Source organism: Eschrichtius robustus, chromosome 2 (genome assembly GCF_028021215.1).
Source record: "Eschrichtius robustus isolate mEscRob2 chromosome 2, mEscRob2.pri, whole genome shotgun sequence".
NCBI lineage: Eukaryota > Metazoa > Chordata > Mammalia > Artiodactyla > Eschrichtiidae > Eschrichtius > Eschrichtius robustus.
In genome coordinates, this window is record NC_090825.1 from 62,077,044 (window position 1) to 62,104,032 (window position 26,989).

At 40.6% G+C, this 26,989-nt stretch overlaps 1 protein-coding gene across 1 annotated transcript in view; it reads right to left on the minus strand.

The window, feature by feature from the left end:
* Window positions 1–286: 286 nt before the first annotated feature.
* Window positions 287–26,989, minus strand: part of ARSB (arylsulfatase B) — a 176,065-nt gene continuing 149,362 nt past the window's right edge. Inside the window, exons 7-8 of the mRNA XM_068535554.1 lie at window positions 3,845–3,967; window positions 287–3,069 (exon numbers count right to left, since the gene is read on the minus strand). Coding sequence (XP_068391655.1) covers window positions 2,804–3,069; window positions 3,845–3,967 — 389 coding nt within the window. The 3' untranslated portion in view covers window positions 287–2,803. The remainder of the gene's footprint in view (window positions 3,070–3,844; window positions 3,968–26,989) is intronic.

The following is a 26,989-nucleotide window of genomic DNA, read 5'->3' on the forward strand; positions in this document are numbered from 1 at the left end:
CCCTGGTCAACTGCTTGACTACAGCCTCATGAGAGACCCTGAGCCAGAGCCACCCAGCTAAACCACTCCTAAAGTCCTGACTCTCATGTAATGTGTGATGTAACAAATCTTCATTGTTTTAAGCTGTTAAATTTGGGGGTAATTTATTATATAGCAATAGAGAACTAATACACTCCCTTATTATCACTTTATATTTACTCTGACCCTCTCTTGACCTTCCTCCAATATCCTTTTTTATAGTTTGTGTCTTTGGGGCAATGATGGACACATTTTTTTTAGCTCTGATATTTTTTGCTATATTTATTTATTTAATAGCTTTCTTGAGTTATAATTCACATACCATAAAATGGGCCAACACATTTTTGAAATTGTAGTTAAAAACTACACATTTTAACCATTTTAAAGTATACAATTCAGAGGCATTAAGTGCATTCATGATGTTTTGCAACCACCACCACTATCCAGTTCCAGAACTTTTTCATCTCCCAAATGGAAACCCCATACTCACAGCTGACACATTTTCAAAGATAAATTTAATTTTTTGTCCCCCAAATCTGGCACAATCAGGTAGTAAAAAGAAAAACAATAAACAAAACTTCTTTAAAGGTAAACAAAATCAGAGAGAAACACCATTAATACTTCTAATGACAGCATATGAATCTGTTCACATTCTTGTACAGAATAAGAAAGTTCAATGAGTACATTCTATTATGGATAACATAAAATCTCAAATAAAAGTTTTACCAAAAACTCTGTCTTTAAAGTTCCCTTTAGGTCCATCGAGTGCAGAACATCCACATCGTACATAGCGATCAAGGAACTAGAACTGGGAACAGCTGCTGGGACAGCAGGGGGAGCAAATAGGTGTCATGTAGTGATGTCCTCCAATCTTATAGTATTAATGGTACCTACGGTCCTGGGGTTAGAAGGATCCAGAAGGAACCTCTGGGCTCAGTTAGTTCCTAATATCCGCCACAGGTATGGGAGTGAGAGTTAGTAGCATTTTGGCCAGCTGCATGCCAGCCCAGGAGTAGGGTACAGGTTGGTAACAGGTGTCATTAGTTCTAGCACCATTTCTTTCCAATCACTGTATTTTAATACAAGTTAGTCGTAACCGGAGAATACTGCTACTGAATTGAAGGATGGCTGTACCATGACCTATATCATACAGCTTGGTAGTTTTAGTTTCTAGTGTCCTCTGCAGAAGAGAACTGAGGATTATTGGCAGAAGAGTATCTTCAGTAGGCATATTTTTCTCCCCTCTCCCTCTGAGAGGACATTACAACTTCACTGTGGCGTGTCCTAGACTTCCCAGATATGCAGACTGTGCTCCTACCCCAGGAGGGCAGCTCGAGAACAGAAAAGCGACAGTTGGAAGATATTTATATTCAGCCCTGTATTCAGCTCATTGGACTAGCACCTTCCATGGTGTGAGACTTTCTCATTTACTCATTTGTTCATTCATTCATTTATTTTTTTAAAAGTGTATTGAGTGCCTTCTATGTACCAGGCATTGGTGCCAGTTTGACACTCCTGAAGCTAATCTGGACTGGTCCACATTAGTAGGACATTGGTGGGGCTAAGAAAGAGCTGGCAGGTCAAACTGTGCATCCTCCTTCCCCAACTTCAGAACCTCAATACAAGCACTAAAACTGAGAGACTAAGAGAAACGTGGATGTGCCTTCATCTGTGTTACCAAGGCCCGGTATCCCGGATGCCGGCCATTTCCTTTTTCAAATTGCCTACTTGCATCGTCTCAGGACAATATTATCCTTTCCCAGGGTTTCTCCTCACTGCTACCGAAGAGCAGTGCAACTGAATATATTATGAGACACAGCTACACTCATGAGAATAAACTAGAAAAAAAGTCACCAAGCAGATGACAGAGACCCAAGCACTGCCATGAGCATGCCCACAGAGCCAGACGCACTGCCCTTTCTGGGCGGGGCTCTAGCTTTAGTGTCAGGAGCAAAAGGAAGGCAGGCCTCAGCAGCGTTCCAAAAACCAGTGGTGCGCATAGTGGAGAAGCGAAGCAGCCTTCCCAGGCATGGGATACCTGAGTCAGAAGAAAGGGTAGAAAAAGAACCACAAAGGGAGTGGGGTAGCAGGCAGTCCAGACAAGATGCGCAGTGGCTGGAAAAAACTGGGGAAAAAACAAATTTCTTTATTGTAAAAACCAGAACCAAGGAGTAGGCCTAGTGCCACACTGATCTTAATAATGCAACGAGCCTTACGCTCCATGACGGGATGAGTGACGAGGTGAGTGAAGACATGCATGAGCGAGGGGTGAACCAAGCCGGGGTATTCACATGGGATGCCTAAACACGATCTCTCACAGACAGGGAGAACCCCTGGCCAACAGAACCATTAACAACTGTCTGACCCTTTCATTTTGTTACAAGAAATGTGAATCACTCCAATAAAACCCAGCTATGGGCAGAGGGAAATCTAACATCTGACTTGTGAGGCAAAAAGAGCCAGCTGCTCCAGGTTCCAAGACTCAATAACTTCCTCTTTCAAATCGTGTTCCCTGCTGTCCCACGGCTCAGGAAAGAGGGAATGAAGCCAGTCACCCTCTCCTCTAGACACACGCCCCAGTCAACAGCAGAAGTACTCAGATTTTATCAGCATCTCAAATGTACTAGGGGTTGAAATTAGACACCTCAGTGTGGTTTAGGAGCAAGAGAAGGGCCAGGTGAACCTAGGTTGGGAGAACAAATGAGACAAGAGTCATAAAGTAAAGGCCTGAAGTCCAACTCGCAACAGAAAGGCTTTCTAGCTGCCCCTTAGGTTGCCTGAAATCCTACATCCAAGGGCCCCAAGCCCCAGTGGCCTTGGGATCACAGCGGGGATCTTGTGCTGGGAAGTACACGGGCACCGAGTGTTTCTGGTAGAACTGCAGACGGGAAAGGAGCTGCTTGACGATATGAGGATATTCTCTTGACAGGTCATGCCTTTCCTGTGGGTCCTGATCAATGTCAAAGAGCCAGTAGGTCTTGGTCGGAGGGTCCGAGGAGGGTATCACGGAAACATTATATTGAGATGGTGGAGGAAACCAGTAACCACAGCCTGGCAAAGAAGTACAAGAGTTTATTGGAGGAGGAGTATTGTAGGCAGGTTCTAATTTCAAGCAAGGAGTCTGGGGGACAAGGCTGAGCTCTGTTGTGGGTATGGACACATAAAAAAATCTGGCCCTTGATGCTATGTCTAGATCTGTCTCCGACTCTGACTTCTGGGGCTTTAACTAAACATGTCTCATGTGTGTGTGTCTGGGGGTGGTGGTGGTAGTGGTTATTTTTAGTTGTCACAGTGACTTGTCGGGGGTGCTACTGCCATTTAGTGGTCTGGGACAGGGATACTAAAATATCTTAGAACGTATGGGACAGTCACAAACGATGAAGGATTGTCTTGCCGCAAACGCCAAGAATGTCCTCATTATAAACATTGCTTAATTGCATCACAATCTTAACCATCATACCACATACCATAAAAATATTTAAAGGATGTCACTTCTAGAGAATGTGCTCAGGGGAAGCAACCTCCTCCCCCTGCTATACCATTGGTTGAAGATGTAGCTTTCAGAGATGCTCTTTGCCAGCTAGAAGTGCTGTGCTTGACGGCCGTGCATATCTGAAACCCTTATTTTCCATGAAGCACTAGAGCTGCGTTTCTTCCTTTCACCCTCCCCCCGCCTCTACAGTTAATTCTTAATTTTTTAAAATTTAGGACCAGATGACACTCCTTCCCCTCATTCAGCAGCCCCAGAGATCATGTTTTGCAAAAGGCAGTTGCTCTTTGGTAAAATTTTCCTAGCTGTTCTAGTGGGAAATGTTAAGCCTTCTACCTGGGTAGCCCGTGAGGAGTTTCCAGTTCCTGTATCTAATGGCAGCATGGACAGATGTGTTGAAGGCTGAATATTCTGGAAGGGAAAAATCATCCTTTGCCGGAACCATGCTGTTCCCAGGACCTGGTGAGAGGGTTTGGAAGAATTAGATCACTGTTACTGGAATGTGTCGTTATAAATCAACATTTTACATCCCTCTTGCAGAACAGTAGCTTTTATTCAACACTGGAGCGTAAATGTGGATCCTGCCACAGAAATGAATCTTCTATTAAATATAAACAGAAAGCTCCAGTTACATTAAACGTCAGTCATAAACCACCACTAATATAAAGGAAATCCCAAAGAGATTAGAACACTAATTCATCCTTAAAACCACTATGTTCTGCCTACGTACAGCTGGCCATATGCAGAACTGTGTTCTGTGACAGCGTATGGGGTGGGTTCTTTGGTAGGTTTTGTTTTTGCTGTTAAATGGTTGAGTTAAATCCATTCTCTGTGTATACTTGTACACCTATGCAGATAATGTAATACATTATAAAATGCACATTTTAATGGAGTCTGTCTCAAGCTATGAGAGTTCAAGCATGCCATGATAAATCGTACATACATTTATTTTTTTAACCACACTTATGAAATCTAAAAGTAAGTGAGCAATGCTCAGTTAACTATTCAGATAAGATAATTCTGGTATATAAATTATTGGTTGGTATCATGGATTATATTAATTTATCATCTTGAGGTCTTATATTAATTGATCACCAGGTTTTGAGGGGAACAATTAATAGTACCCGCTCCCTCGTCCCCTCTTGACTTTGGAACCAGTTGAGAGGTAGAGGCCAGAGAGATGGAGCTAAAAATATTGCTTTTGTTACTGATGAAGTTGATTGGAGAGAACATAACTTCAGATCTGTGTCAGAGAGGCCTTGCTAATGATTGACCCTTGTGTGTTGACATATATCCTGGGGACAGGCTGGCTCCAAAATTAGACGGACAAAAGGGTCTGAACTGAGCATGCTCAGTTCCTTCTTTCGGATAACTTCCTTCTGCGCCTGCTTGTGGGGAGGAGCGAATAAGGTGAGAGAGACCTGAGTTCTACTCTAGTTGAAGACCCTGGTGGATCCCTGAAGGCAAGGTATGGAGGTCCCCACCTCACTCCTACCTGTGCATGTTTAAAAGCCTCAACTTAGGGCTTAATTGTTTAATATTTAGTCTGTTTTAAATCCACATTTATCTGTCAACTTTTCAAATATGGTCATAGCAATCACCTTGGGTGTACTTCCAAAGGCTGTCAGACTACCTGTCCAATGACTAATAGCTGTAGTGTGTGATGTGTCTGTAAAAGTGCCCTCACCACCATCTGTCCAGCACCACCATCATGTGATAAAGGACTTTGGGAGTGCCCTCCACCCCGCCTGAGCGGGACTTCTGTGCTGCACGCAGTTTAACGCGGGAAGCACCGTCAGTGGTGGAAAAGGCAGGGAGTTTCATTCTTTTGTCAGTCTTGTGGGAATGACCCTGGAGAGGCATACTGCAGACTGAGCCAATAAACACTGGTGGTTTCAGACCTTCAGTCTTAACAATCAGTACCAACAAATCATCAGCACCAAAGAGGAAATCTTTTGGACTTCTTGTTTCTCTGTTTGCTTGTGGCTATTTTGGCTCCAATACAAATGGATGCTTCTAGCGATCAAGGTGTACGAGGACGTCTACCATAGGAAGTATGTTCTTAATATACAGACTGTGGTAGAACTGTGAGCCCTCGTGATTTACTACTCACAAGTTTGTATATAAAGACCACATTTTGATAGCAAAGAATGTTAAGTAAAACAAGTATGCTTTGTGAACATAAACAAAGGAAGGAAATTTAGCTGTCTCAGCTATACTTATATTTATATACATTTATTTTTAAAACAAACAGGAACATAAAATACCTAAACAATAAATAAGTCTAAGACTAAATGATGAAAGATGCTGTTATCTCAACTTAAGTTTTTTCATTTTGAGAAATTAAACAAAGAGCAAAGCACAAAGAATAATATAACTAACACCCTGTGAGCTGTCACCCAGAATGAACAGATGTTAACATTTTGTCATATTTGCCTTTTTTTTTTTTTTTAAATAAGGGAAGTAGGACAATTAAGATGAAGTGACAGACTCCTTTTTCTCCATCCTCAATCCCAGTCCCTTCACCCACTGCCCCAGAGGCTGCTGCTGTCACGACTTCAGTGCGTCCTTCAGCCATTTAAAAATACAGCAACACATTATGTGTCAAGGAATAATACACAGTAGTTTTATACTTTAGAAATGTACATGTATGTGTTATGCTATACATATTTTGCAGCTTGCTTTTTCACGCACTACTGTGTTTTTAGAGCTCAGTGATTATGTATGTATATATATATGTATATGTATGTATGTATATATATATTCTTTTTAACTATTTAATATTTCACTACATAAAAATACCACATTTTAGTTATGCATTCCCCTTTTAATGGGAATTTAGGTTACTTTACTTATTTATTTATTTTTGCTATTACAGTTGACCCTTGAACAACATGGGTTTTTTTTTTTTTTCAAATGATCCTATTTTATTTTTATTTATCTATTTTTTACATCTTTATTGGAGTATAATTGCTTTACAATGTTGTGTTAGTTTCTGTTGTATAACAAAGTGAGTCAGCTATATGCATACATATATCTCAATATCTCCTCCCTCTTGCATCTCCCTCCCACCCTCCCTATCCCACCCCTCTAGGTGGTCAGAAAGCACGGAGCTGATCTCCCTGTGCTATGCGGCTGCTTCCCACTAGCTATCGGTTTTACATTTGGTAGTGTATATATGTCCATGCCACTCTCTCACTTCGTCCCAGCTTACCCTTCCCCCGCACCCCGTGTCCTCAAGTCCATTCTCTATGTCTGCGTCTTTATTCTTGTCCTGCCCCTAGGTTCATCAGACCCATTTTTTTTTTAGATTCCATATATATATGTTAGCATATGGTATTTGTTTTTCTTTTTTTATTTAAATTTTTGAATTTTATTTTATTTATTTTTTTATACAGCAGGTTCTTATTAGTCATCAATTTTATACACATCAGTGTACACATGTCAATCCCAATCGCCCAATTCAGCACACCACCACCACCACCCCCTGTGGCTTTCCCCCCTTGGTGTCCATATGTTTGTTCTCTACATCTGTGTCTCAACTTCTGCCCTGCAAACCGGTTCATCTGTACCATTTTTCTAGGTTCCGCATACATGCGTTAATATACGATATTTGTTTTTCTCTTTCTGGCTTACTTCACTCTGTATGACAGACTCTAGGTCCATCCACCTCACTACAAATAACTCAGTTTCATTTCTTTTTATGGCTGACTAATATTCCATTGTATATATGTGCCACATCTTCTTTATCCATTCATCTGTCGATGGACACTAAGGTTGCTTCCATGTCCTGGCTATTGTACATAGTGCTGCAATGAACATTGTGGTACATGTCTCTTTTTGAATTATGGTTTTCTCAGGGTATGTGCCCAGTAGTGGGATTGCTGGATCATATGGTAATTCTATTTTTAGTTTTTTAAGGAACCTCCATACTGTTCTCCATAGTGGCTGTATCAATTTACATTCCCACCAACAGTGCAAGAGGGCTCCCTTTTCTCCACACCCTCTCCAGCATTTATTGTTTATAGATTTTTTGATGATGGCCATTCTGACCGGTGTGAGGTGATACCTCATTGTGGTTTTGATTTGCATTTCTCTAATGATTAGTGATGTTGAGCATCCTTTCATGTGTTTGTTAGCAATCTGTATATCTTCTTTGAAGAAATGTCTGTTTAGGTCTTCTGCTCATTTTTGGATTGGGTTGTTTGTTTTTTTTTGATATTGACCTGCATGGGCTGCTTGTACAATTTGGAGATAAACCTTTTGTCAGTTGCTTTGTTTGTAAATATTTTCTCCCATTCTGAGGGTTGTCTTTTCATCTTGTTTATGGTTTCCTTTGCTGGGCAAAAGCTTTTAAGTTTCATTAGGTCCCATTTGTTTATTTTTGTTTTTATTTCCATTTCTCTAGGAGCCGGGTCAAAAAGGATCTTGCTGTGATTTATGTCATAGAGTGTTCTGCCTATGTTTTCCTCTAAGAGTTTGATAGTGTCTGGCCTTACATTTAGGTCTTTAATCCATTTTGAGTTTATTTTTGTGTATGGTGTTAGGGAATGTTCTAATTTCATTCTTTTACATGTAGCTGTCCAGTTTTCTCAGCACCACTAATTGAAGAGGCTGTCTTTTCTCCATTGTATATTCTTGCCTCCTTTATCAAAGATAAGGTGACCATATGTGTGTGGGTTTATCTCTGGGCTTTCTGTCCTGTTCCATTGGTCTATATTTCTGGTTTTGTGCCAGTACCATACTCTCTTGATTACTGTAGTTTTGTAGTATAGCCTGAAGTCAGGGAGCCTGTTTCCTCCAGCTCCGTTTTTCTTTCTCAAGATTGCTTTGGCTATTTGGGGTCTTTCGTGTTTCCACACAAATTGTAAAAGTTTTGAACAACATGAGTTTGAAATGCATGGGTCCACTTGTACACGGATTGTTTTCAAGAGTAAATACTACAGTACTACAGGATCCGAGGTTGCTTGAAACCATGGATATGGAACTGTGGATACAGAGAAACTATGGATACAGAGATTTGACTATAAGTTATACGTGGATTTCCAACTGCACAACAGCACAGAGGGCTGCCGCCCCTAACCCCCACATTGTTCAAGGGTCAACTGCATAAGCTATCCTACAGTGAACATTGGTCTTCAAGAGTCATCTCATCATTGTTGGCCTTTTGTATTTTCAATATACATTTTAGGATCAGCTTGTCAATTTCCCAGACAAGCTGCTGGGATATTGATTATAAAGATACTGACTTCAGGGATCAGTTTGGGGGTATTGATGCCTTAAAACATTGAGACTTACAGTTCATGAGTATGGTGGATCCCAACATTTATTTAGGTTTTAAAATTTTTCTCTTAATAACATTTTATGATTTTCTGTGTAGAGGTCTTACACATCCTTTGTTAACTCCCAGTTGGTTGATGTTTTTTGATACTAATATAAATTCTAAGATATATTTCACATTCTGAATGTTTGTTGCTAGTATATAAAAATACGATTGACTTTTTCACATACTGACCTTGTATCCAGTGACTTTGCCAAATTCATTTGTTAATTCTAATCCTTTGTTTATAGATTCTTGGGATTTTCTACACATGATATTGTGTCATCCGCAAATAACAACATTTGTTTCTCCCTGTATTATCTTTACATCTTTTAATTTCCTTTGCTTACCTTATGACATTGAACAAAATCTCCAGTATAATTTTTTTTTATATCTGAATCACTGTACCACACACCAGAAACCAACACAACACTGCATATCAACCACACTTCAGTTAAAAATATATATATATATAGCATCTATGGCAAAGTAAAATAGGTGGTAAAATCCAGTATAATTTTGAATAAAAGTAGTGATAGTGCAAATTTCTGTCTCATTCCTGATTTCAGAGGAAAAAAAAGCTTTTAATAGTTTACTGTTAAGTATGATGTCAATATAAAATTTTTATAGATACACTTTATCTGATTAAAGAAGATCCTTCCTCTTCCCAATTTACTAAGAATTTTTATTTTATCCTAAGTGATTGTTAAATTTTATCATATGCTTTTTCTGCATAATATGAGAATATCATATAATTATTCTTTTCTATCCTTTAATGTAATGAATTATATTTATTGATTTTTAAATGCTAAACCAACCTTGCATTTATGGGATAAACTGCTTTTAGTCATGATGTTTATCCTTTTTATATATTGCTGGATTCACATTTTGTTTATGACTGATTATATTTGCCAGCAAATATTCACATTTTGTTTAAGATTTTTGTACCTATGCTCAACACAGAAATTGCTCTAAAATTTTTTTTGGAATGTTCCTATCATGTTGTTGAATCAAGGTTATATAGGTTTTATAAAAGGAATTGGGAAGTGTTCCCTGAAGAGTTTGTGTAAAATGCATGTTACTCCCTAAATATTTTGAAGAGTTCATTTGTGAAGCTATCTGGGTCTAGAGTTTTCTTTTGGGGAAGGTTTTACATTATTGATTTTTTAACAGATACAGGGCCATTCAGATCTTCTATTTCTCCTTTTGTCAGCTTTGATAAATTGTATTTTATTGGGAATTTGTCTAGTTCATATAAACTTTGGGTTTTTAAATTCTCTTTCTAATGCCTGTAGTGTCTGTAGTAACACCATCTTTTCATTCCTGATATTAGCAATTTCTCCTTTTCACTTTTTTCCCATGATAAATTTTGCTAAAGGTTAATCGATTTTGTTAGTTTTTTCAAACAACCTATTTTTGAGCTTTAGATCCTCACTGTAGTATGTTTTTCTATTTCATTAATCTCATCTCTTATCATTATCCTTTCTTCCCTCTATTTTCTTTGGGCTTAATTTGCTGTTTCTTTTATAACTTCTTGAATAATTGATTTCAGCATTTTTTTCATTTCTGATATATACATTTAATACTATAAATTTTTATCCAAGCACCGATTATTTTTATCATACAAGTTTCAAATATGCATCTTCATTATTCAGGTCAACGTATTCTCTAATTTTCATTGTGATTTTCTTTTGGACTCATGATTTATTTGAAAGTATTGCCTAATGCTCAAATATTTAAGAATTTCCTAGTTATCCTTTTGTTATTAATTTCCTGTTTAATTCCATTATGGTTAGAAAATATATTTCTTGAGTTTTAAAAATAAACTTTTAATTTTAGAATCATTTTAGATGTACAGTATATGATTTAAATCCTTTGAAAAGTGTTGATATTTGCTTCATGGCCCAGCACATGGTCAATTGTGTACTATTCCATTCTTACTTGAAAAAACATGTATTCTCAAGTTGTTGGGTGCAATATCATAGTTTATTAACTATGCTGTTCAAGTCTTTTATATCTGTACTGACTTTTTGGTTTCTTTGCTTGTTCTATCAGTTACTGACAGTTATTTTGAAAATCTTTCACAATAATTTAGAACTTGTTCATTTCTCCTTTTAGTTCTGTCATTTTTTGCTGCACACATTTTGAGACTATATTATTAAGTGCTTATAAATTTAGAAGCAAAATTCTGGTTGATCGCCCCCCCCCCTTTTAAAAAAATATTTATTTACTTATTTATTTGGCTGCACCGGGTCTTAGTTGTGGCACACGGGATCTTTGTTGCTGCGTGCGGGATCTTCCTTGTGGTGTGTGGGATCTTTAGTTGCGCCATGCAGGATCTTTTAGTTGCAGCATGCAGGCTCTTAGCTGTGGCATGCAGGATCTAGTTCCCTGATCAGGGATTGAGCCCGGGCCCACTGCATCAGGAGTGTGGAGTCTTAACTGCTGGACCACCAGGGAAGTCCCTGATTGTTCTTTTTATAATTTTGAAAAATTCCTCTTTATCTCTAATAATGTTTTCTCTCTTTAAGTCTACTTTGACGTATAGATATTGCAGTATTAGCTGTCACTGTTGTTGTTAGTCTTTGAATAGTATATCTTTTTCCATCTATCTTCACAGTGTTAGGCTCATATGCAATACAAAGAAGTATAAAAAAGGGTGTGGTAGGCAGGATAATGACCACTAAAGATGCCCATGGCCAAATGCCCCCGGAACCTGTGAATATGTCACCATACTTGGCAAAAGAAACTTTGCAGATAGGATTAAGTGTAAGAACCTTGAGATATGGAAATCATCCCAGATTATCTGGATGGGCCCATTCTAATCACATGAGTCCATAAAAGCAGGGACTATTTTCTGACTATAGTCAGAGGGAATTTTGGCCAGAAGAGGAGTGAGAGAGATTGCTCAAAGACAACTTTGCTGCCTTTGAAGATGGAAAAGGGGGCCATAAGCTAAGGAATATGGACCACCACCAGAAGTTGGAAAAGGCAAGGAAATGGATTTTATACTAGAGCCTCCAGAAGGGAACACAGCCTTGCTGATACATTGATCTTAGCCTTGTGAGACCTGTGTTGGACTTTTGACCTACAGAACTGGAAGATAATACATCTGTATCATTTTAAGCCACCTAAGTTAGTGGTAATTTGTTACAGCAGCAATAGAAAACTAACACACAGGGGCTCTGTTATTTGTAATCTTACAAATTAATTAGGAGGAAAGGAGATTATACGTGAAATGGTTAAATAACAACATGATATAGAATATGATTAAAATCCAACAGTAAATATTATAAAAAGGTCATGGTAGGAAGAAGTTGGTGAAGGCTGAAGCACAGAGAAAAGATTGAGGAAGGAAGTGAGACTTTAGGTAAAGACTTGAAAGATGTATCCCTTTGTTATCTACCACTCCTCCCCGTTTCTAGTGTACAACAATATAGGGTATGGCCTAAGTCGGATTCATCTCTATAACCCCAAAGCTTAGCCCAGCGCCTTGGCACATCAATGATAAGTGCTCAACAATGCTTTACTGAATCAACAAATGACTAAAAATTGGATAAACTGGAGGTAGAAAAGGGAAGTTTAGACTGCAGAATGAGAAAAGCCGTCCCAATGATTAATGCATTTGAATCACAGTGATGTAACTGCTGTTGGAAGTTTGGGTGAGACAGTTGGAAGACGGGGTGAAACAACGTCAAGGCGCTAAATACAAGGTTGAGAAATTGCCGCTTTTCCCCTTCATCAGTAGGAAGACACAAGAGGAATTCAAATATGTTTTTTAAAGATTGAACTGTTTTTTCTAACAGATTTATTAAGACACCATTCACATATGATACAATTCACTGCTTTAGAGTATAAAATTAAATGGTTTTTAGCATATTCATAGAGTTGTGCAATCATCACCACAATAAACTTTAGAACATTTTCTTAAAAGAAACCCTATACCATTAGCAGTTATTGCCCATTTCATTCCACACCCTCCAGCCCTAGGCAACTCCTAATCTACTTTCTGTTTCTTTGGATTTACCTATTCTGGACCTTTCTTATAAATGAAATCATATAATATGTAGCTTCTTTCACTCAGCATGTTTTCAAGTTTCATCCATGTTGTATCATGTCGCAGTACTTCACTCCTTTTAATGGCTAATATTTCATTGTATAAATATGCTGCATTTTATTTATCTAGTCAGTGGTTGATGGGCATTTGGTATGTTTTCACTTCTTGGTTATTATGAATAATGCTATGAACACTGATGTATGTGTTTTTGTATGGATCCATGTTTTCATTTCTCTTGGATATCGACCAAGGAGTGGAGCTGCTGGGTCATATGGTAACTCTATGTTTAACCTTTAGAGGAACTGCAGACTGTTCCAAAGTGACTGAACCATGTTATATCTCACCAGCAGAGTATGAGGGTTCCAATTTGTCCATATACTTGTCAACACTTATTATTGCCTGTCTTTTGATTATAGCCTATTGGGTGTGAAGTGATATCTCATTATGGTTTGGATTTGCATCTCCCTGATGACTAATGAAGCTGAGCATCTTTTCATGTGTTTATTGGCCATCTGTATATCCTCTTTGGGGAAATATATATTCAGATCCTTTGCCCATTTTAATTTAGGTTATTTGTCTTTTTATTATTTAGTTGTAAGAGTTCTTTATATATTTCAGATACAAGTCCCTTATCAGATGCAAATATCTTCTCCCATTTTGTGGACTGTCTTTTCACTTTCTTGACAGTGTCCTTTGAAACACAAAAGTTTTAAATATTAATGAATTCCAGTTTATCTAATTTCTATTGTACTGTTTATGCTTTGGTGTCATATCTGAGAAACCACTGCTTCACCCAAGGTCATGAAGATTTACATCTATGTTCTCTTTTAAGAGTCTGTAGTTTTAGCACTTACGTTTAGATCTTTGATTCATTTTGAATTATATTTATATGTGGTGAGAGGTAGGGGTTCAACTTCATTCTTTTGCATGTGGATATCCAGTTGTCCCAGCACCATTTGTTGAAGAGACTATTCTTACCCTATTTAATTCTCTTGACATTCTTGTTGAAAATCAGTTGACCATAAATGTAAGAGTTTATTTCTGGACTCTCAATTCTATTCCACTGATCTATATGTCTACATTCTTAAGCCAGTACCTTGATTACTGTAATTTGTGTAGTAAGTTTTGAAATCAGAAAGTATGAGTCCTTCAACGTTTTGTTTGTTTTTTTCCTCCAAGATTACTTTGGTTATTCTGAGTCCCTTGAATTTTCTTATGAATTTGAGGATCGGTTTATCAATATCTGCAAAGAGCCAGCTGGGATTTTGCTAGGAAGTGTATTAAACCCATAAATCAATTTGGGCAGTATTGCCATCTTAATGGTATTAAGTCTTCTGGTCCATGAACATGGGATATCTTTCCATTTATTTAGGTCTTCTTTAAGTTCTTTGAGCAGTGTTTTATAGTTTTCAGAATACAGCTTTTGTACTTCTTTTCTTAAATTTATTCCTAAGTATTTTATTCTTTTCAATGCTATTGCAAATGGGACTATTTTCTTAATTTCATGTTTCATGTTCATTGCACAGAAATACAGCTGATTGTTGTACATTGATCTTGTATTGTGCAACCTTGTGGAACTTGTTTATTAGTTCTAATAGTTTTTTAGCTGACTCCTTGGGATTTTTTATATACAAGCTCATGTCATCTACAAATATGGGTAGTATTACCTCTTCCATGTCAATTTGGATATCTTTTATTTCTTTTTCTTACCTAATTGCCCTGTTAGAATCCCCAATATAATGCTGAAACAAATAATGAAAGCAGACATCCTTGCCTTATTCCTGATCTTAGGGTAAAGCATTCAGTCTTTCCCCGTTCAGTATGATGCTGGCTGTAGGTTTTTTGTAGATGCCCTTTATCAAGTTGAGTAAGTCCCCTTTTATTCTTAGTTTGAGTGTTTTTATCCAGAAGAAGTATGACATTTTGTCAAAAGCTTCTTCTGCATCTATTGTGATTACTAAATATTTTTTGTCCTTTAGTCTACTGATATGGTGCATTACATTAATTGATTTTAGGTGTTAAACTAACCTTACATTCCTGGGATAAACTCACTTGGTCATAGTGTATAATCCTCTTTATATAAATTCCATTTGCTAGTATTTTGTTGAGGATTTTTTGTATCTATACACATAAGAGAATTTGTGTTTAGAATTATTAAATTTGTGTTTTCATTATTAAATTGACAGTGTATTAGATACACTGTTGAGACAAAAGACAGGAAGCAGAGATTTCTTAGAATGTTAATGACTTTCAGAATTTTACTGACATAGTTGGACTAGATCCCGATTTAGAAAATATTTATTAACAACTATGTGATAAGAGAGCATTGTGTTCTTAAATTCTATGACATGAAGTGATGAGCAAAGACACATCTAAGGGAAGTTTTGAAGGTAAAACCTAAGATTTCTAGTGACTAAAGGTTATAAAAGATAAAATTCCAAGGTTTCAAGTTTGGTGATTGAGAGAATATTGTTGATATTGGCAGAACAGAGACGTTAGGGCAGGAAATAGTGGTGATTATATGACCCTGGAGTTAGGCATGCTGACTGTGAAGAATTAATATGAACTCAAGAGAGAGAGATCCACTACCCATGGAGCTAAAACACTGGACTCTATAGGAGAGACTGAAGGCACACACTGATTCAAGCACTATCCACAATACAGTGATCATGGAACCCTGGAAATGGATTAGCTGTCTGTAGAGTGAAGCAAGAGGAAAGCAGAAGCCCAGAGACAGAGACTAGTGCCAAAGGAAAACTGTCAGCAAAGGAGGCAGAGGAGAAGAAAATAACATGAGGAAGAAAACTGGTTCAAAAGGACATCACAGAAGTCAAGAGAGCAGAAGCTTTCGGACTGTGATTCAAAAGTACCACATATTCCATCCATCATCTTGATGGATGAGAAAAGGGCATAGAATTTTTTAACCTCTGGGCAGAAACGAGGGAGTTCAGACAGAAGCATAAACAAACGCATCTTTCTCTTTTCCTTCCGAGCTGAAAGCCACCTCTGAGATAGATAATAAAGCTTTCCGGTCAGACAGATATACTCAGTTATAAGATGGATTAGTCATGTGTATTGATTTTGGATGTAAAGAGGAGATCAGCAGAAAAATTTAGGGCAGATGAAGAAAATCACTATCTTACATAATATATAGTAAACGTATAGAGCTCCTTATCTGAGCAAACTCTGGAAATCTAAAGGAGTTCAAGTTTCCAGAATGAGGTGGACCATCAGTTTCAGTGGAGAACTGTGTTTTCCAAAGCCAGAAGGGCTTCCAGACACACCTTGGGAGTTGCCTTTAGATGGGATGGTGGCTTAATGGGTGAGGATCCAGGGTCCCATCTCCATTTCAATCAGCGCAGTTTAGCCCTTAAGGAAGAATCTGTAATATATATTTGCTAAATATATTGTACTTCTCTACACTTTTGATAAAAGGGTCTGCGGCTGAGATAATTTGAGAGACACTAATTGGGAAGGGACTGAGGGATGCCTGGGACACTTCTGATGGTCTGGTGTTCATGAAAGGCAACCTTGCCCTCTTGGCTATACAACGGATCCTCCTGACTCTTGGGAAACTACCCTCTGATATAGTCTATGATTGTATTTTATAAAATACATTATTTTTTCAATGTAATTTATATGTTTACTGTTATATGAGTTGGAAAACACAATGTATGAACAGGAAAATTAAAATTACTTGCAAATTTATTAGCTGCTGTTAACATTTTGGTGTATAACCTTTGAGATTTTTAACTATACAAGGCTTAAATAAAATGTTAAGTCACGTTAGCTGACTTGCAAATAAGAAGAGGAAAGCTCATAGAAAACAAAGTTTCCATGGTTTAGAGAAAATTGGGCGGGGGGGCGAGGAGTCTCCAGCATCAGTGCAGGGCTGAGCGGGATCGTCTGGGTCTCTCCCTCTCTGTAACGTCCGAGTAGAATGGACTGGTTGTAGCTGGAGAGCAGGGCCTATGAAGAGGTAATGTTGTGACCCCCAAAGGAAAGCACTGCTGGGAATGGTAATGAGGGCAAAAGGAAAGGGCTGGGGGATTGAAGTGAGCCCCTTATATCCCTCTCCCAGAAGCCCACGGTGCATAGCAGTACAGAGCACATACTTTGGGAACCAGATTGCTTGGGTTCGAATCTCTGCTCTATCACTCACTGGCTGTGTGACCTTAGGTGTCTCCTCATTTGTAAAACCAGGATAGCCTAATTTATTTCACAGACTAGTTGTGTGGCCTAAATGTGATGACACATCGAAAATGTTTATTAGCAGTATGTCTAGCACATAGTAGGTGCACAATAAATGTTATTATTTCCAGCTGTGCAATCTTGGGCAACTTTCTTGACCTCCCATGCCTCAGTTTATTATCAATAAAATTAGTAGAACAACAACAAGTGAGATAAGGCATATACAAGTGCTTAGCATAGTATGTGGTATGTTGTCAACACTATCAACATTAAAGATAATAACAGCTAATACTTATAAGCACTTACTACATGCTGAAAAACATGAAACACTGTGTTAAGTGTTCTATGTATAGTAACTCATTAATTAACTCATTAATTCCCACAGTAGCTCTATGAAATAGGAAATAATGTCTGGCAATAAAGGTCACTGAAAGCTAGCTATTATCAGTTAAAATAGGTTTTTTCTTTTATATACTGTTCTACTCAAGACTTTACAAAGAAGAGGAAAGTAGATAGAATTCATTATTACACCAGAAAAAAACAAAAAAATAAAACAAAACAAATCATTTCTCTGGTCTGGGTTTAGAGAGGACCTATTTGTTCCCCCATTCATGTTCTTCCAGAGTTTGAACAGGACTGGGGAGAAAAGCATTTATAGTGGAAGCATTAATTTGTCACTTTGAGGGTTTAGTTCCTTTTCTGCCCTGTTGTAGGGCCTGTCATTCATTCCCACTGAGCTCCATTCGTTTTTGCTTTGTTTGTTTTATAATCCACAAAGATCAGTTTAAAATTTCATTCTACCTCTAATGACCCATTTGATTCTTCATGCTATCGTGACGCCATCTTTGTACTTTGATGACAGTGCATATATACTTACCGCAAACTTAATCACTTGGGCTACTGGGGAAAATCCCCAGCTTTTCCAGGTATTTGGTTATCAAGGTGTTTTCTAAAATGCAATCCTTTCAGGTATATTTTTAGTGAACAGGTTGGATTTAAGTTTAATTAGCGACAACTACCTTCAACTTTCGGGCTTAAAAGTTCTTGAAAGTAGCTTGTTTGTCAGTTTGTTATGTGAGTCAAACGTGTCTCGTAGAGTTCATCACACTAAAGTTTTATTTACACTCAACATTTGATTGGATTTCTTCAATCCAACAGAAGTTCAAGGGACCCCGAATTCAAGGTGAAGTTCAAATCACTAAGGTCCCTACTGTGCCGGCCAGTCCGAGCCCCACTGCCCACTGCCTGCACCTCCGCCCACATCATAGTGCATTCGGGCTACTTGTGGAGAGACACGCGGGGTGCACATGTGGATCAAATCTCCAGTCTGCTCACGGTTTTACGTGTCCTGAAAGCTCAGGCCACGGCTGCCTCCCATCTCACTGTGTGGTAAGGACTTACATATCCAGATGCCAATGTGCTCATTGTTGTCTTGAGTTTGTTTTTAAAAATCATTCTGGGTCTAAAAATAGAAGTTTGTCCTCTAAAAATAGTTCCTGAAAAACATTGGTTAGAACCGCCACACTCTGAGCTGACACTTTACTGACCCTCTTTCCTTAATTTTCAGAGATGAGAAAAAAGCCCCTAACAACCATAGGGACGGCCCTCCCAGCTCGAAAGCTGGGATCCACAGAGCTTTTAGGAACGCAGCAGCATTCCCTCTGCCTTTACTCTCTAGTACTCAAAAGGAACTCAGAGAAACCACTGTGCATTTCAGTGGCCTTTAGAATAATCTCTTTCTATTATCTTGTTAGATCATTTAACCACTCTGACTTACTGTTTCCAAGTATGTCAAATGAGGATAAAAATAATGCCTACCTCCCAGGATGGTTGTGAGGATGAAATGAGATCCTATCGATGGTGAGTGTAAGTAGAAAAATCCTGGTTACAGGTCTTGAGTTCCCACAGCAATTGCTACAGGACTGGGCACACAGACAAAACCAACTGACCAACTCAAAAAAAATCATTGCAAGTCAAGTTGAACCTGTGGCCTTGGAGTGATAGCCATCAAAATCAAGGTGTGATCAACTACCCAACCCTGTGATTACTGAGAGATTTGAACCAGCTGGAACAAGGTATTATTAGACAATTATAGGGAGAAGGGGATGGGGAAATTAGTCAAAGGGTACAAAGTGTCCTTTATGCAAGACAAGTCCTAGAGATCTACTGTACAGCATGGTGTATACAGTTAACAATACTGTGCTGTGTACTTACAAATTTGCTAAGAGGGTAGATCTTATTTTAAACATTCTTATCTCATACACACACACACACACACACACACACACACACACACAATGATAATAAATAAAGGAGGTGGGAGGAAACATTTGGAGGTTATGGATATGTTTATGGCATAGATTGTGGTACTGGTTTCATGAATGTATACTTATTTCAAAACCCAAGTTGTATACATTAAATATGTACAGCTTTTTGTATGTCGATCATACCTTAATAAAGTGGTTTCAAAGTGAATGAATGAAGGAATGAATGAAGAAAGAAAGAAAAAAAATTTTATGTGAAAAAAATGTGGTGACACCACCTAAATTTTATATGCTAAACCAGAGGTCTGGCCAAAATTGTGGAAATAGAGTGAAATAGAACAGGGATTCCCAATTCTGGTTCTACATTGGGATCACCTGACCCCTATAGTCATCTTAGTACTGAACTCTGCTCCCTGAGCCCCATGCAGCTCAGCCCTGGTCTCTTGCCTGGCCCAATCTGCCAACATGGACTGCCCAGTCTTCAACGATGTGAAATCACCATCGTCAGCAAGCAGCATCTATTATGCTTGCCATGGTCTTACATAGTTCTTCCCTCCAAACAAACTCTGTGGAGCTGCCCATCATACAAAAGAGCTAAAAGCAGAGCTGTCCAGTCTCCACCTGGCTTCACTGTCAGCAGGCCCCAGAGGACCCCTTGGGCGCCACAGACCCCAGGGTAAAAGGCAGCGGCCCAGAGCACTCTGCCGGTCTACGGCCATACCACCCGGAATGTGCCTCATCTTGTCAGAGCACTCTGCTGGCTGCACCCACGTGGGCACAGGTGCTGCAGGTGAGGGGCTGGGGGCCTGGGGAGCACGTCGGCACTGGCGGATGGTGGCGCTGTTTAGTGAGTCTGGGTTACAGCGGGCCACGTGCCCTCTGCCCTTCAGGGCCACCTCCACCCCTCGGGGCCTGTGCAGCCCTGCTGGTGTGTACCCGCGGAAGGGAAAAATAGGGAGGCCTGACCACCATGAAAAATTCCTCACCAAACTCATCCTGCCTCTTATCTCTGGACTTAACCCTGATTGCTGCAAGTTTATTGTTACACCCACACGACTTGTTTAGAATCTCATCTCTCCTTGATGAAATCCTTACAACAGGAAACAGGAGTGTTGGGGAAAATATGCCAGACATAAAGCTAATCGGAAAAAGGTGAAGAGGAATATTACGGACGTTATTTATTACCTACAAGGGAAAAATCAAAATGCTCATAATTTTTATATATGCACTCCACATGACAGATTTCGAATGAATCTAGGTTTATGATTTTTGGTTTACAAAGTCAGTTTCTCCAACACCTACTCATTCAGTCCATATTTGATATTTTAAAAGTCCTAGTGAAAAAAAGAGCTTTGATGTGGCTTGCTCAGCCTAGGCAGAGTTCAAATGTTAATCATTATAGAATTGTGCATAATAAGCATTCAGAGAATGTGCCTGTGTTACAGGGAACTTCAACAGTTGGTCCATGTCTGACATTAACCAAGAGTGTCAATTGAACGGTGTAAACCAAAGCCACAGAAAAGCACCATTCAGGGGATCCTCAAGTCACAACTGTCCTAGAAAATTAAGCAATTTATATGGCAAATGGATTGATGAGAGATCTTCTCATACTTTGGTTCAAATGGATCTTGAATAAGTATCCTATTTTATATTAATCACTCATTTGCCTATTAAACAAATATTTCTTTGTTGATCACCCTACGTGCTAGACACTAAGTCTTCAGCATGTAAAAACCGGAGTCCAGCAGGTAATAGTGAAAGAATTTTGTTAAAACAGCAGAAATTCTGAACTAGTGGCATGAACATGTGTCGACGGACTGAATAAAAGGCACAAAGTGCCGGGTGATTCCAAAGGAGATGCTGGCTGCCTGGGAGAATCCAGAAAGGTGGTGATCCCTGAGCTGGGCCCTAAAGGACAGGATGACGTGACAGTAAAGAAAAGGTGACAAAGATGATTCGGGGACGGGGAGTGTCTTCTTGAAATTTTCTTCTCCCTACGGTATCCTCCTTCTTTTCTGTCTCTAAATAAGAAAATGTGTGCAATGCACTCACCAGGGTGCCTGGCACAGAGAAATTGCTCCATCAGAGTTAGTTATTATTCCTACCTGATATCATTTTCCAGCCTCTTCTGCTTCTTCTTTCTCTGTTCATCTCCTGTTTTCCTTCCCCAAGGTCGATGCTTAACATTCCCCTGGGTGTGCTGGACTCCACAGTCTCACCTGTTACCCAGACAGTCTTCTGTCTGTCCAATCCCCCATGTCTCTAACCCAGGCCAACCTGCCCAGACACCACGAAGCTGGAGCCCAGCCTTCCTGCCTCACTCACATGTTGCCCTTCCCATCACACTCCAATCCTGCCTTTGGAGACAGGGAATTTGACATGCATCCCCTATTTATGGCCCTGAGCATCAAAACAGGTTCAGCTTGTTCCTCCCCTCTGCTCCACGGACAACAGCTGAAGTACTCTCTCTGGCTCCACCACCTCTCAGTTGCCCCCATGAGCCACCCTGCCGTCTTCAGCCCTGTGACCGGGGTGAGGAGGAGGGACGGGAGTCAGGGCGATCCTGTAGATCTGGCTGCCCGTAGGAGAGCTTCTACAGGCAGCTCCTCTCTAATGTCCCATACGCACCGCCAAGTCTTGGACTCCCAAGCTTGGTGCTTTATCTCCACATCTTCCTGTTGCACATAAAGTGGCAGAAACATACAGACCGAGAAGAGAAAGGGGTGGAGGACGAAACCCTGGGGGAGAACCACCATTTGAAAGGCAAAGCAGAAAGGGAAGGAGCCTCCAAAAGACTGAGGAGGAGTTGGACTAGAAGAATGCCTCAGACGCCGGGGGAAATATTCCATGGAGAAAACGGTTCATGTTAAAAAGAAGGAAAGTATGAGAAAGCAGGGAAGAGAGGCTGAATTTGGCATATAGGATGTCACTGATGGCTGTGGAGATGGACTTTCACTGGGCTTAGAACACACAATGCCCCTAAGAAACATGAACGAGGGGTCCAGTGAGCTTGTAAAAACAAAGATAAGACATAGAAGAGTGTGTGTTTTCTCTAATCAGCCTCCAAAGAATGTGACAAGGGACAATCATTTCCAGTTCTGGCATCATTGTTCACGTGCCAGCCACCGTCTCCATTCTGATCCTGCCTCACAATGGGCTAATCTAATGCAGAACTATGGCTATCCACTGAATTCACATTTTTAGTCTGTCTCTCTCTAAGTACAAGTTTTTCAAGTAATTGGTAGAGTCTGTCAGCAAATAGCTATAAATAGGCACCGTGTATATATAAAAAAGAGGGAAACTAACCAAAAATATTCATCTTCAGCCTGTGATTAAGATGATGAGCATGAACGAGGCCGAGTTGTCTGTTCCCTGGCTAGGGATGAAAGAGGAAAGACTCCCCTGCCCCCAACATGGCATTTAGTGAAATCCCAACCACAAAGCCTCACGGCCCAAGATGGCTTACTGAAGGCCATGTCTAGGCTCTGAACACATTTTTGGATAAGGATGAAATAATGCTAATTTAATCCTTAATTTGGAAAGGGGGCTCTGCTCATGGGATCAGCCCATGATGGCTGTCAGGTGGGCCTGGCTGCTCTGGGCATCTAGTGAGGCCGCCCCTCCTGACCCTGGGAGCGCAAACTGGGGCAGCAGGGGCCACAATTACAGTGCAGAAAACTGAAGCTGGTTGGCACTCCTCTGAGGACAGCCCTTCCCAGCATTGCTATTCCATGGCCCAAACTCCAGCATGTTACACAAACCCTATAATCACCGAAATGAGGACCACTAGGTGCTGCTTGCCAAAGGTCAAAAAGCAAACATTTGCGACGACTCTTTCTAGACTACCCGAGTTGTTGGCAGCAGCCCAGTTGAAACGAAGGATGTTTTATGTTTTGAGACCATCAGGTTCTCACAGGAACCAGGATTCAGAGCACACTCTCCCTTTCCATGGAAGACTGGAAACGCATCGGAGACAGTAAGCAAAGATGGTGTCTTGGCTCTCCAACTGAGTCAGAGAGAATGAAATGGTCAAGAGGTGCCAGTAACTCTTCAGATCAACTTGAAAAGGTTCGGTTCCAGAGAACACCTGCCTTAAAGATTCATGAATCTGCAGATGCTGATTTGAATCTGGCAGCTTGATTACGGAGTCCACCAGACAGATATCCTGAGATTCCTGAAGCCTCAGTCCTCTCCCTGAAAACCCCGTATTAACTGTCACATCCATATTCCTGAAAGTGCTTCCTGAAGAATGCTGGCTGTTAGGCACCTCACACAATTCATGACATGACTCACAGAAGGGGCAGAGTGTGACTCAGGGGTGGCCGTCCCTGTCTGGACAGACGTTCTCTTCCTAGTAGTCAGGTTGCCTTTTTGAGGCCCAAAGCAGGTAGGAGGGACTCCATTCTAAATGTCACTCCCCACTTCTTCTCTTTCCCCTGACACTGGTGTCAGCCTTGTCACATCAAGGGAGGATGTGAACAGCAAAGCCCTGTTTCTGAGGCCTGCATACGGGAAACCAATTAAGATGGGGAAAAAAAAAACCAAGATAGTACTGAATTTCCCATCCGACTCAAATAAGACTGTTGAGAAGCAGGCAGGTTTAGAAATGGAATGGAGGGGCCAGTTATCCTATCAGGGGCTCATCTAACTAGAGGGTAGCACCCTGCAATGGTTTAGGTGATCAAAACCCCACAGAGCCAGGGAGATTCTGCAAATATGGTCCTTTGGTCTGATGCTGTCTTCTGGTTCTTGTACAGTTTTTCACGTGAAAAATCTTGATAACATGGAAAATCTAAAAGACAGACCTCCGGGGCAATACCGCTATTCTCTGCAACCCCTTTCTTGGGGGAAAGGAGTATTGTAAATAGGGAAATGGGAATATTTGTAACTGAACCCTTCATGACAAACCCAGAGTTGGTCTCCTGAATGGGCAGAAGAAACAAAGTAGGAAGCTGCCTACAGACGGCTAGGGACTCACTGACAGGCACGGCTCCCCATCAAATATTTTGTCCAAAGATCTCCCTTTGGGGCTGGAATTCCCAGAAGCATTCCCCCTTAACTGGCTAAGGCTTTACATTTTAGAAGAGATCATATATTCAAACAACAGCAACAATGACCACAACCACAAGAAATCAAAAAGAATGTTCTGGGCATCTTCTATGTTGAAGGAACTATGTGTTATAGGAATTATAGAAAAGCATTAATTACTTATTTCTTTTTTTGAGGATGTGCCAGGTACTGTTTTAGATATTGAGGAAAGTAGCTCTACTTCAGAAGTTTAGAATGAATTGGAAGGATAAATGTCAATAAAAGGTGAAACATGATACATGCCAAAGGCGTGGTAAGATATAATATAAATAGGCATTAATTAAGCACCTAGTATTTGCAATCCATTGTGCAAAGGACTTTGGGGAGTGTAACAGGACTCCAAAGACAGAAAGCTTATTTGCTAGTTGGTGGGGTAAAGAAAGGCTTCCCAGAGAAGGTGAGACTTGGGCATGAGCGCTGGCCCTGAATGACTGGTAGGATTCGGAGAGATGGGTGGGCAGGAAAAGGATGTCCCAGGCAGAGGGGAATAGTATGAGATGGGACTTCACCGAGTCTGTTTGACTCTGGAGGATAGTTCTGATTCTCATAAAGCCCTCACTGGTAGTGATTCATGTGTGTGCACTTTAACTTGGTTATTGCATTTGCCTCTGACATAGGCTTGTGACCTTCAAGTCATAGGACCTCAGTATCTATGAAATGCCTGTCCTGCCTGAGGGCATAGAGAGAGAATCAAATAAACACTGAGCATCTGGAAAAAAATAATTTGTTTTTTGGAGAATAGTTGGACACCCTGGCTGGTTGGCGGGGGTCTGGGATAAGAACCGTTTGGAAAGGATAGGTTGACTGAGTTGCCCCAAACCATAGAAGTTAGACCTTTTTGCAGTAGGTAACTGGTAGCCAGCCAGTAGCATAATCTTGAGCAGGCATGAAAGGCACATTTTAGAAAGACTCATCTCCACGTTCACTATGACCTGATTATTAAGCTTCCCAGATGACTTGATACTGCAAAAACATCGCAGCCAGGAATAACAGGGAAGGGGTGGTCCACACTGCAGATGTGTAAATGAGCATTCCATAGTAGAGCTGGAAGAACCCAATCAAACAGCCTCGCCGGGAGAGTACTGAAACAGTCCAGGCCTGGGAGGCAGAAGGGAAGTCTGTAGACGGTAGAGCGGGGAAAAAAGGACTATGAGGTCTGGAACAGCGTCACTGAAAGAAGAAGCAAACACCGCAGGGGAGAGGTTGCTTTTTGAGGGGGATGATGAATTAGGCTTAGACACGTTGTATGACATAAGCAAGCAGACACGTAGGTTTAGACGTGATGATGGATGTACCGCAGGTGCTCCAGGAATAGAGCCTCAACCCTGCAACATGGCCCACGGGGCCTGCACGATCTGCTATGCCTCCTTCTGGGGATCACAATCCCACCAGTTTCCTGGCCTCCTTGTTAGCTCTGTGCCAGTGGAATGCGGACGGGGTGGGAGCACGACTCCCAGGCAGGCCTGGGCCCAGAAAACCCTCTTGTGCACAACTCTCCATGCAGACAAGCATGCCTGCCTTGGCCGCTCATGAAAAATGTCAGAGCCAAAGATAGAAGGAGCTGTGGTCCTTGAAACACTGCCGGGAAGAGAGCTGTCTACTGATTAGGAATACTCACCTTGTACTCTACACGAAATGAGAAATGTCTGGATTATCAGAGAGTTTGGGTTTGTGCCGGATGCCAGCATTATCTTAGTGAATCCATCCCTCCTCTGGTCTTATCCACTCCCCTTGTCAGTATGTTCCAACCGCACTGGTTTCTTTCAGTTCTTTGGACACACGGAGCTCTGTTCCTCCGAACGGCCCTTCCCTGCTGCAGGCGTCTTTGCACCTGCTCTTCCCTCTCCCTAGAAAGGGAACAACTCTTTCTTTTTTTTCTACAACTCTTTGCCTGGTTAACTCCCTTTCAAGGTCTCAGATCAAATAACACTTCCTCAGAGTAGCCTTTTTTGACCTCTGAAATGAAATGAGGTCAACCCCTGTTCATCTTTTGTAACCCACATTACAATCTGTAGTTATCTATTTCTTTGTTTCTATGTCTCCCTCTACAAGTATAAGATCCGAAACAGGCAGGGACCATGACGATTTTGTTCGGCAGTGTACTGTACACTAGCGCTGTGAGCTGATCAACATTACTGATTAAGTGACTGAGCTGGAGCTCCCGGGGATGGTTAGACTTGAGAGGGAGCTACGTAGGGACAGATGGACAGAGAGAGCGGCCGAGATCCGACTGTGGGAAATACACATGCGGGGGTAGCATCTGTATCTCAATCTCACACCCCCAAAAGAATAAGGTGTAGAGAAAAGACACTAGAATAATTACTACAGAATGAAGAATGTTAGAGCTCCCACGGGGCCTTAGACATCATGTAGCCTGAGCTCCGCTTGCAGAGATGAGGGCGTGGAAGCCAAGCTCCCTGACCCGGCTAGTTGGTGTCCGAGGAGGGAGTTGTGGTCAGGTAGCCAGCTCTGCATTAGGCCAAACTAAAAACGTTTGGTCTCTTCTGTTTGCGTTGATAGCTGAGAGGGAATTTGTGGCCAGGATGAACCTGCGGTCCTAC